The following is a 12,244-nucleotide window of genomic DNA, read 5'->3' on the forward strand; positions in this document are numbered from 1 at the left end:
GGTAGGTCATCCCCCCCAACAGTATCCAAAACGGTATACTTATTATTGAGGAGAACGGCCACAGGGGATCCCTGCACTGTGCGACTATTCCCTTTCCCTCCCCTGACCACCACCCAGCTACCTTTATCCTGTAACTTAGGTGTCACTACTTCCCTATAACTACTCCCTATCACCCCCTCAGCCTCCTGAATGATCCGAAGTTCATCCAGCTCCAGTTCCCTGACGCGGTCTGTGAGGAGCTGGAGTTGGGTGCACTTCTCACAGGTGAAGTCAGCAGGGACACAAGTGGTGACCCTTACCTCCCACATCCTGCAAGAGGAGCATGCAGCTGCCCTAGCTTCCATCCCCTCTGCTCTAAATTGACAACTGAGAGTTAAAAAAAATGAAGGAAAACCTTACCTTACCAAACCCTCCACACAAGAGTCCTTTTTTTTTGGTTAGAGGAGGAGGATGGGTGGGAGACACTACACGTGTAGTGTTTCGGGTTTAGCCACTGCCCGAATATATAAGTTCACCTCCCCAGCAGTCCCCGTGTCCGCGTCCGCCGAATTGCGAGGTAAGTACTTTATAGTGAAACTTCCCTTCCTGGCTGCCCCCTGGCTCGCACCATCACCGCTACCGCAATTAAAAACACTTGATTGGAATAAGATAGCCAGGTATAAATTAAACATTCCACAATGGGCACAAGCGGAGGAGCTCATTGGTTCAGAAATTTCTTACATTAATATTTATCATGTCTGATATTTTCTGAACATGTCGGCGACAATTAATTCAATAATATACGTCAATCAAGATTGTGGCAGAGCCATTCATTCCATTAGGCCTGCTGCATCCAGGGCCCGTGTTCTCCCACGGACTCCCTTCTCAAAGCATCTGATCAGCTCCTCCTTGAGTTAACACTTAATTAACCTCTAATACCCCTGAACAAAATTGTTCATAACTCTACGAACCTCAGTATGGACAATCATTCGCTTTCAATTTTTATCAGGATGGCGTAGAATTTGGCATAAAAGCTAAATATGAATCAAGGTTCAAAAAAAATTACTAACTAGCTTTTAAGGAAGTAATTTTCAAATAAAGAAGTATATTCATTAGTATTCCACGACCCAAGAGAGTCTCAATTTCTGTTCAAACAAGCATTTTCTTGAATCGAGGTGACTGCACATTGCAAGAAGCATAGAGGAGCAAATTGTTTAAACCTATCTTGCGATCTCTTTCTCCTCTCCCAAAATGTTGCTTAGAAGACATTTACTATACTATCATGGGAGCAGTAGTGTATTCAGCCAAATAGTCCTACTTAATAAGAACAGGAGGCCTTTCAGCCCCTCAATCCTGTTCTGCCATTCATTTAGGTCAAGGCTGATCTGTACCTTAACTTCATTAATTCTCCTTGATTCCGTAACCTTTAACACCTTTGCCTAACAAAAATCCATGAATCTCTGTTTTTGAAATTTTCAATTGACCTCCAGCCTCAATGTGACAAACTTTCTTCACTTTTGGAGTGAAAAATTTGTTCGGAATAGCGGTCAGATCAAGTCTCGAAGAATGACCTCCACTGCAGCGCACAGACTCCTGGTGGAAGCTGCTTGTGCTGGAATGGTCAGGAGACATCAGCCATCTGAAGCTGCACCATGCTTGGGTCCACAAGTGTGTTGATGGAGCTGACCAACAGTTTTCATGCTGGAAAAGCTCTGCACAAAGCCCTGTGCAAAGTTGGTGCTAGACTCCTTCATTGTATTCTCGGTCTTCCTCCACTGCCTGGGCAGAACGTAGTTCTTGAGTATCTGAAAGGAAAAAGGCACAAGGGGAGAAGAAGAGGTGTACGTTTACACCATCAGCAGCTTACAACTCAGAAGAGACTGTGGGATATGGGGAGGTGGGATTTGAGGAGAAAGATTCGGTATAAGGATACTGTCATCTTCAATGGATTCGGCCCTGCCACTGGCCACGGCATCAGCAATGATCCTTCCGATAATTGCCACCATTGTCTCCTGCATGGGGGTTAAACATGCCTATGCGCCTCAACGCCTTCAGGGAAGTGTGTCAGTGGGTGTGGTGCAATACGTTTGGGTGATTTGGCTGATGCGGTTGAATAGACAGCACTGTGTACAAGCTGTAAAATGCGGGTGTGAGGCTTGCAGCACTGCCATGTGTATAATGGTGAAGAGAAGCATATGAATGTGAGGGACGTGCCCTGATTGATAAGATCGTTGATGGGTGTGATGGGGTTGTGGTGATTTGAGTAGTGCATGAGGCTAGTGGTGCAGGTGGTGGAGGGATATGGCATTTGAAGATGCATTCACTGACGGTGACCACTCATGTGAGGTCACTGAGCTTCTTGTGATACTGCAGCCAGGTCCTTGGGGCTTGACTCCTGGCATTGACCTGCACGGCTACCTGCTCCCACTGCCTTGTGAGCCTGTGTCCGGAGGTGTTCCTGGCCCCGAGGATACAGGACATCTCTCCTCCTTTCCACAGCCTCCTCTGAGACCTCAAGTGCAGTGTTGGCAAAACGTGGTGCACGGTCTCTCCCACGGACAGCTATTGTTCTTTGTTGCACAACACTATTCCAAATAACGACAGCACCTCCAGCAGCCACAATGTACCATCCTTTTAAACAGTGCAGGCTAGCTTAAAGTAGCGCTATCAATTAAAGATTTCGGGGCCCCTTCTGATGCTTGGACCCAATGAACAGTGCAGTTGGCACTGGCTTCACGCAGAAATCACGATAACGAGCAGGCAGCACCAAGATGCCGAGCCGTCTGCATTACATCACGTTATCGCAGAGCGATCCTCATGCCTGTTTATGGGGTGGGCTATCCAATTTAGGCCCCACATGTACACCAGTTTCAGTACCCCCTCTAGTCAAGATAACTGTCACAATATAGATCCCAATCACCCTTAAAAGAGAACTGAGGTTCTTTAAGCAACAAGGTGAACAGCCATGGTGCTCAATCATAAATAAAATTATGCTCCAAGACTGAAAGCTGGCATTCCCTCTGCCAACTCCTGCCCCGTTCTACATATATGTGTACCGACTTTATAAGACACAAATCCCTGGAACAGTTTAAGGTGTAACACAGAGTAAGAAGAAGTGCGTCTCCTTCAAAACTAATTTTAACACCACATCCCAAATTTTGAAAACATTTCTACAAGTTAAATAACTAGCCACTGCCAACTTCACACTGCATACCTGCAATTGTGTGTGCATAAAGCCTACTGCCAAAGGTGAACACATGTAGCTCGTAGAGTTTAGCTATTTTTTCGAGAAACTCTTTACAGTGAGGTCGCAGTCGAGTGTGTAGCATTGGTTCTCCCCGCCCCAATTGGAAATGGAATATTCCCTGCAGGTGATTTAAAAAAAAAACACTAAAAATTTGCACAGTTTAATTCCAAAAGCTGACAAGACCACCATTTATTTTCGGATTATATAAAAATTATAGCCAGTAAATTACTGATCACTTATATCACAAAAACTTCTGCAATATCCAACCTACAATAATGTACAATAAGCAAAGGTTGCAACACTCATTGAGAGCTTCCAATGACGTCACATTCATTACAGCACAGCTGAAGGGGTTTATACCTGATTTTTGTTTTTCAGTGTATGCCAAGGCCAACAGTGCAAAGCAGTAACAGCAACTTGCATTTATATAGTGCCTATAATGTAAGAAAAACATTCCAAGGCGCTGCACAAGAGCATTATCAAACAAAATTTGACACCTATCCACATAGGAGACACTAGGACAGGTGAACAAAAGCCTTGTCAAAGAGGCAAGTTTTAAGGAGAGAGAGGTAGAGAGGCGGAGATGTTTAGTGAGGGAATTTCACAGCTTAGGGGCCAGACAGCTGAAGGCACAGCTGCCAATGGTGAAATGATTAAGGCACGAAAGTTGAAAAGAGTAGAGGAAGACACATTGAAGGAAATGCAAATGCAGTAGAAGCAGATGCTGAGCTTGAGGTTCAGAAGCTTGTAGATTGCCGGCAAAGGTGAAAAACCAAGGGAGGTGGGGCTTCCATAGTTTGGAGGTCCTGAGAAAGACGAGATAGAGGAACAGACTGTGCAATGGGTCTCGAATTCAACAGAGAAATGTGAAGAGCACATCATCGAAGGGCCGCGTGGCCTACTCCTGCTCCTAATTTGTATGTTTGTATATCATGTATTTGAATCTTAGGAGGAACAAGGTCATAGTAATGTTAATTTTAAGGACAAAAAGGTGGCGACAGTAGCTAGGTTGTAGGTTAGAGATGGGCAAGGAAGCAAAAAACAGGCAATATCTTGTATCCTGTCTATGAGGGCAAGGGAGGTGCGGAAGAGACTCCCATGCATGAAAACATAGACATAGTGAACTTCCATTCAAAGTTAGAAGAAACAAAGAGGTCAAGAGTGGTAAATGATGAATTATGAATGATTGGCAGTATTTCAGGCAAGAGATGACAGTTGTCTACGTCATTAAAAGAACAGATTTTTTTTTTCAGTGCTGCATAGAGGGAAGTCAAAATGCAGTGATTCGACTGTGAGAGGTATGGAGCTCAAATGCAGAGGACGTGCAATCCAAAGAAGTTAATGAATGCAGGAGATGAATCAGCAGCAAAACAGTGGATAGGGTTACGTCACGAATGGTAGAGGTCACAGGCAAGAAGCAACAGCAAGAATAAGAGAAGTCTGGGTTAAATAGAAAAAGAGCTAGAGAATAAACCATCAATTTTTTTTTTGTAATTCATTCTTGGAATGTGACCGTCACTGGCAAGGCCAACATTTATTATCCATCCCTAATTAAGATGGTGGCCCTTGTGGTGTAAGTACAATGCTTTCTGTAGTGGTTTAATACAACTCAGTGGCTTGCTCGGCCATTTCAGAGGGCAGGTGAGGGTCAAGCACATTGCCGTGGATCTGGAGTTAACTGGGTAAGGACAGCAGATTTCCTCCCCTGAAGGACATGAGTGAACCAGATGGGTTTTTACGACAATCCGATAGTTTCATGATCATTATTAATGAGACTAGCATTTTATTACAGATTAATTGGATTTAAATTCCCTCAACTGTCGTGGTGGGATTTGAACTTTTGTCTCCGGACCAATAGTCCCGGCCTCTGGATTACTTGTCCAGTAACATTACCACTATGCTGCTGTCCGCTACTGCGGCACTGAGGGAGTGCGATTTACAATTAGACTAGATAGCTTTGAAACAACCTTAGTTGTGGATACCATTTAGATAACTTGCTCAGAACTGCATGATGCCAAACTGATTAAGTGTTTTAAAATATCAACGGGCAGTGACAAATGATTCGCCAAGGTACCAGGCAGCAGAGGTAAGCAGGTGAATAATACAAGCAACAAGGTTGCCAGTGGAACAGCCAGACTGCAAACCCTCTTTGCAGTTGAGATTTAGGTCAAAACTTTCAAGGTGCTGGATAATTTGAGAATTAACAGTAAATTCCATAACTTTAAAGTGACCAAAGTAAGGGGAAGAAAGTTGTTTATGGACTAGATGGATCAACTCTCAACAAGAGGACAGGCACAAGTAAATTTCCAGGCCAGAGGGAAACTATGGGGAGTAGGAAAGAGCAGAGTGAAGTCAAAGGCAAGTTCAAACATCTCGAGGACATTGGGCCAGTTGCCATTAGGGTCTTGCAGAGTTTAGAGAGCAGAGAATCCGGTAGAACCATTAAAATGGTAGATCAGAATGGATTAGTGGAGAAGATTCCTCGACTAAGATCAGAAAGACTGGAGTTGGAAGAGAAAATTAATTTTCTCACATGCAAAGTAACTGTATCGTCAGGAGAGCAAAAAAAAAGATAAAAAGGGGCATGGTGTCCAGGAACAGCAGCTGCTGAAGGGATAGGGAGAGGCAGGGATAAGGAAAAGGACAAGAACCGTTGATCTATCTTTTCTATAAAGCTAAGCTTCACAGCTCCCACAGCAGATTTACAATCAGTGATAAAGTTGACTGGACAGGGTCAGGGCTGATCAAAATGCCAGGTGAGACAGGCAGAAATTTGTGAGGCACTACAGAGCAGCAAGTGTGTCTGAACTAAGCTGTTGAGTAAATCAGTCAGGAGCAGGAAGAACTGATTATGCAGCATTCTGTACCAGCTAAAATATCAGTTCCTTCACTGGGGCAGACAGAAGGGTTAGAAGAATAAAAACAGCAAATGGGATCAGGAAAAGGCAGCAAGGGCGGCACAGTGGCGGGCAGCACAGTGGCGCAGTTGTTAGCACCACAGCCTCACAGCTCCAGTGACCCGGGTTCAGTTCTGGATCCTGCCTGTGCGGAGTTTGCAAGTTCTCCCTGTGTCTGCGTGGGTTTCCGCCAAGTACTCCAGTTTCCTCCCACAGCCAAAGACTTGCAGGTTGATAGGTAAATTGGCCATTGTAAGTTGCCCCTAGTGTAGGTAGGCGGTAGGAGAATGGTGGGGATGTGGTAGGGAATATGGGATTAATGTAGGCTTAGTATAAATGGGTGGTTGCTGGTCGGCACAGACTCAGTGGGCCGAAGGGCCTGTTTCAGTGCTGTATCTCAAAATAAATAAATGCTCGACGGCCATTCCATTCAGGTGACTTATATTGCCCAACAAGACCAGATTGGGTTACAGAATGGGATTTTCCTTATGGCAGTATGCAAAAGTGAGAAAATGAGAATGGTCAGCGAAGCGCAGTGGTGGTGAAATAAAAAGTGGTGCAAGATTTAGGACTGGAAGCAAAGTAAGAGACCAGATTAGTTGAATTACCAGGCCAGGCTGGTAACACCAAACTGATTGAACAGGTCATTCAACATATCAAGTCTCTAATTGTGTCAGCCTGGTCAGTACAACAAAAACAGAGCCAATGCTGATAGTCAAGATTGCAGATATCAGGAATGATTACTTCAGCAGTGAAATTAAGGGTTGACCAATTTGATTTTAACTAGACTTAAAGTTCCAGAGTTACAAAGGCTACACGTGTAAATAAATAGTTCACCAATTGATCCTTTTGCCACTGACTTAAGCTCCATAGTTCCTTCTCTATACTTCTCTCCCTTCAAAATGTTCCTTAAAACCTTTCTCTTAGACCAAGCCTTTCATGTGGCTCAGTTTAGTTTAGTTTGATAGCGCTCCTGTAATGCGCTATGAGAGATTTTACTACAATAAAGGCACTATACAAAATCCAAGTTGGGAAATTGGGGTCAACTCTGTATTTCTAGTGTGGGGGGGGGGTGGGGGGAGTGAGGGGGTGTGGGGGAAGGAGTGACTGCTGCACTTTATGAAGTTGCGGGGGGGGGTGGCGGGAAGGTCCAATCTTCAATGGAAGTGTTTGGGGGGGGGGGTGGAAAGGGGGCAGCCAGTTATTTTCATTGTATTGGCGGGGGTCGGGTCAGAAATTTATTTACAGTGTTGGGGGAGATGGGGTATGGGATTCAACTCTGTAGTTTCTGTGCAGGTCTGGCAGCCCTTTAAAAATGGCACCAGCACCTGCGCACATTCAGCTGCCACCGTTCAGTGTCACTGAGGCCGCGCCCACCATGTGATTGAGGAGGGGCCCAACCTGCATACTTAAATGAGCCATCACACGCTAGATCGCGGCGGCATGGTGATGGGCAGCCTGTGCATGCGGGCCACCGTTTTTTTTGAGTGGTGGGAGAATAAAATTCAGCCCATAGTGTGTGAGAGAGATGCTGGCGTTACTGCCCCAGGTAATCCAAGAAGACCTTGCACCTTTTCTAAATCCATCACCGAGAGCACAGACATATCACCACTCCCCTTTCCTGTTTACTGAACATGCCTGATTATATCCCTTAAATTTGTGTCTTCAAAGGTATTCCTGGGCCTGTCAGCAGGTTTTTTTTTTTTAAAAAGTGTTCTGCCTGCTAAACTAAACTGCCATCAAGAGATAGCACACCAAGAAAAAGACAAATATTAAAATACACATTTATTTCTTAGTGAATCTCTCACTGATGGTCAATGAAAATGGGATATGTTTTAGCTGTTTGTTGTAACAGGCTAAGAGCTCACAGTGTCACCTCATGAGCAAGAATGACGTTCAACCAAAAATTTCAATAGATGCCTACTAAGATCTCACCTTATTGGACATCTTTTGGCACAGCTGCTCTGTAGTGTGGATTAAAGTCTGGTCCAGATCCACCATTAAAACTAATTTTCGGTTTTTATGCAACCACTGCTGATCCTCTCGACCCAACTGTTCAGCTTGCTGTGTGACGGAAGGATGTAAAAGAAACAAAAAGAGAGAAAATAAAAGCAATTTTGTTTTTAAATCTATCAATATCTTTCACCATTAATACAACCAGTACACAGAAATATATAGAATTTGACACCACTGAAACAGACCCCATTTAGCTCAACAGTGTTTATGCTCCACACGGGCCTCCTCTCACTCTTCTGCAACTAACCCTGTTTGCATCTCCTTCTATTCCTTTCTCCCCCATGTGTTTATCTATCTTCCCCTTAAATGAATCTATGCTAATTGTCTCAAATACTCCTCGGGGTAGGGAGTCCCACATTCCCACCACTCTCTGGGTAAGGAGGCTTCCTCCGAATTCCTTATTGGATTTGTTTGTGGCTATCTTACATTGATGGCCCCTCGTTTTGGGCTCCCAAGGGTGGAAATATCTTCTCCACGTCTTACCCATCAACTGCCTTCATAATTTTAAAGACATCTATCAGATCACTTCTTAACAGACAGAGAAATACCAGCCTACTCAGTCTTTACTGATAGTTGGCCCCTCTCAGCTCTGTTATCATTAACACTTTGTATCCACTTTTTCCTGTTCTTCAAATAAAACCTTACAGCACAGGAGGCCCATTGTGTCAGCGCCAGTTCTACATTTCCTGCTTCAATCAGAAAGTCGATCTATGAATTTCTCAGCAGCCACTGTGAGCTCGATTGTGACTGTTGTATCACGAGGCCATTCCCTTGAATATCAGCTAGGTTACTGCAGTACCAAAGACCATTTAAATGGTTAACAATTACCGACCAGGAATGCAAAAGCACAATCCACTTGTAATTGCTTGCCGACAATGAAATAGGAAAGGATGCCAGTAGGGCAAAATAGAGTAGGTGAAACTTGAAAAAAAAAAATGAACAGCCATTCAGCCCCTGAGCCTGTTCCACCATTCAATTAGATCATGGCTGATGTGTAACTGAACTCCATTATCCTCTGATAAGCTTGCCTAATATAACTCTATTGATCTCAGTTTTGAAAGTTTCAATTAACCCTGCAACCACAGTTTTTTGGCGTGATGGTTCCAGATTTTTAACCACCCTTTATGTGAAAAAATGTTTCCTGATCATTGCTGAATAGCCTCATGCTGATTTTAAAATTCTGCCCCCTTATTCTGGATGCCGCACCACAGCAAACAGTTTATCTGCACCCATCCCTGTCGAATCCTTTTATTATTTCAAACTCCTCAGTTACATCACCCTTCAGCCTTCCAAATTCAAGGGTATTCAACCGAAGTTCTGCAACCTGTCCTCACAACTTAACCCTTTCAACCCAGGCATCATTGTTGGAAATTTGCACTGTAACCCTTCCCAAGCCAATATGCAGTGGCCAGAACTGAACACAACAATTCAGGATAGGGTCCGACCAAGGCAATAGATCCATGGAAAAGTGCATTAAAAATAATTAATCTGTAGAAGAGACACACATAAGAATGCAACATAGATACAAAAAATAAAACACATACTTGGGACAACAATGCAGTGCAACGAATTTTAAAAAACACTACAATTACATTTTCAAAGGACAGAAGGAGTTACAACTGAACATAAGGAGTGGAGGGGAGGAAGAGAGAGAGAGCATGTGAGACAGAAAGACAGAGAGAGAAAGAGGAGCAATCAATCATATAAGCCATGATCTTATTAAATGGTGGAGCAGGCTTGAGGGGCCGAATGGCCTACTCCTGCTCCTAATTCATATGTTCATATGTAAAGAGAGAGAGAGAGAAAGAGCACAAAACTGTACAACTGAAGAAACTGGATCTTCTAAATTCTGCGAGCACTTACTTCAGAGCTGACCATCAGCTCTGGAACACTGTGAACCATAGAAACAGTTGCTGTGGATACGGGCATCATTTGCTTCCCATTCTTCTTCTGTAATCTATAAAAGGAAATTTTGAAGAATGGATTGAACGCCATCAAGTGCAAACTAGTCTTGGACAAGATTAGAAACAAACTATATACTTTCCATCCTCTTCTGTGGCAGTTCATGCCAGGGTGCAATTCCAGAGGCACTGGCAGTTCTCAGGTTCTTTTCCCAACTTCATTTATGAACCCACTGATCACCAGCAGGTTATTTGACAGTCCAGGAGAGAGGAGTATCATACCATGCACAATCCTGATCCAGATCAGTGCTTATACCTTCCCTCATTCCTCAAGGACATGTAGTGGGATGATTGATCAGTGATCAGGGCAATACCCTGTAGTCCTGGCTGATGATGCCAATAAGGCTTCCACAGATAGAGGGGGATAACAGATATAATGGGCCCCATGCAACAACAAAATGTGTGACAGAGCATTCAGGTCTTTTAGGCGCTTGGATGATTCGGATTGTGCCCTGCAATATATTACAAAGAACTTACAGCTCTGAAACAGGCCATTCAGCCCAACAGATGCATGCCTGTATTGATGCTCCACATTAGCCTTTTCCCACCCTTCTTCATCTCACCGCCCCCCCCCCCCCCCCCCACACAAATCCTTCTATTCCTTTCTCCCTCATGTGCATACCTAAGTTCCTCTTAAATGCATCTGTGCTATTTGCCTCGACTACTCCTTGTGATAGTAAATGCGACATTCTAATCACTCTCCAAGCAAAGATGTTTTGGATTAATATTGGATTAATTAGTGACTACTTTATATTTATGACCTCTTGTTTGGTGTCCCACACAAGTGGAAACATTTTCTCCATGTCAATCCTATCAAACCCTTTTGCTATCCCTCTACCAGGTCACTCCTCAGTCTTCTCTCTTGCGAAAAAAAGTTCCACAGCCTGTTCAATCTTTTCTGATAGTTATAACTTCAGTTCAGGTATCATCTTTGTAAATCGTTTTTGTACTTTTTCCAATGTGTCCATATCCTCTTTGTAATATGGAGAGCAAAACTATGCACAGTATTCCAAGTGTGGACTAACCAAGGTTCTATATAGTATCACAAGAATTTTGTTTCATTCAAAGCTAAAAATTCTGTGTTTTTATAAAAACAGAGGGAAAAGGATTTTCTGTGAACACTGAATGCTGAAACTTGGTGTATGAACTGAGTGGGACGGACAGCAAGACACCCGTTCCAAACAGCAGCAAGGGAAACGACAGGTCTCATGACTTGATTGTTAGCATTTCCCTTTCATTTTTGCATTGTGGAGACCAGTAAGCTGGGCAGGCAGGAGGCAGAACAAACTGGTTGGGATCTTGTTTTTTGCAGAACAAATGAAAGACCTCTCCCTGAAAAAGAAGGCTTGCCTCTCTAGTAAAAAGAAATTCTACATTTGAGGTGGTGGCTGTGGTCTGCCTGGAGAGAGAAAAGACCCCTGGAGGGGAAAAGACTCAGAGAAAGAGGAGTTGCTGCTCTCTGTGGAGAAAAGCTCCTTTGCTAAGAGGAAGCCCTGCATTTTTAAAGATAGTTTCCTATTGCCTCCAGTCTCTGAAAGATCTCTGCCTCAGGAGTGATTCCTGTTGCCTCTTATGTTTTGGGAGATCCTGAAAGCTCAAGAAAGCTTCTATTGCTAGACTGCTATTTCAAAACCCAACTGGAGCTGTTGCTACGCCCTTTCCTGAAAGATCTGTGTGACGCCTGCCGTAGGCATGCCGGGAACGCCGACCCATCACAGACTGTTCATCAACCTCGCATGGAAAGACTTCGAGTGGCATCCAACTGTTCAACTCTGGGACACCTCACCAACCCGGAAATATCCTACCAGAATGTTGCAATCCACTTATTTTATTATTCCTAAGAAACAGTTGTAAACCAAATCATCCTTTTTAAAACGGTTAACTGATTTTTTTTTAATGTATGTGTGTGTGCATGAGGGTTAGGAAGAATAAGAATCTTTTCACATAGATAGAGTTATCTCACAATCCGCAAGCAGGACCCTGAGCTTCCGGTTGCTTGCCATTTCAACACTCCCCCCTGCTCTCATGCTCACATCTCTGTCCTGGGATTGCTGCAGTGTTCCAGTGAACATCAACGCAAGCTCGAGGAACAGCATCTCATCTACCGATTAGGCACACTACAGCCTGCCGGACTGAACATTGAG

The 12,244-nt window shown here is 43.8% G+C and overlaps 1 protein-coding gene across 2 annotated transcripts in view; it reads right to left on the minus strand.

Moving 5' to 3' along the window:
* Positions 1-12,244, minus strand: part of ctdp1 (CTD (carboxy-terminal domain, RNA polymerase II, polypeptide A) phosphatase, subunit 1) — a 331,549-nt gene that overhangs the window by 278,969 nt on the left and 40,336 nt on the right. For both annotated transcript variants that reach the window (XM_068032467.1, XM_068032465.1), the window contains exons 3-5: positions 10,003-10,096; positions 8,059-8,187; positions 3,194-3,344 (exon numbers count right to left, since the gene is read on the minus strand). In XM_068032467.1, the coding sequence (XP_067888568.1) occupies positions 3,194-3,344; positions 8,059-8,187; positions 10,003-10,096 (374 nt within the window). The remainder of the gene's footprint in view (positions 1-3,193; positions 3,345-8,058; positions 8,188-10,002; positions 10,097-12,244) is intronic.

This window comes from Heterodontus francisci, chromosome 5 (assembly GCF_036365525.1).
Source record: "Heterodontus francisci isolate sHetFra1 chromosome 5, sHetFra1.hap1, whole genome shotgun sequence".
Classification (NCBI taxonomy): domain Eukaryota; kingdom Metazoa; phylum Chordata; class Chondrichthyes; order Heterodontiformes; family Heterodontidae; genus Heterodontus; species Heterodontus francisci.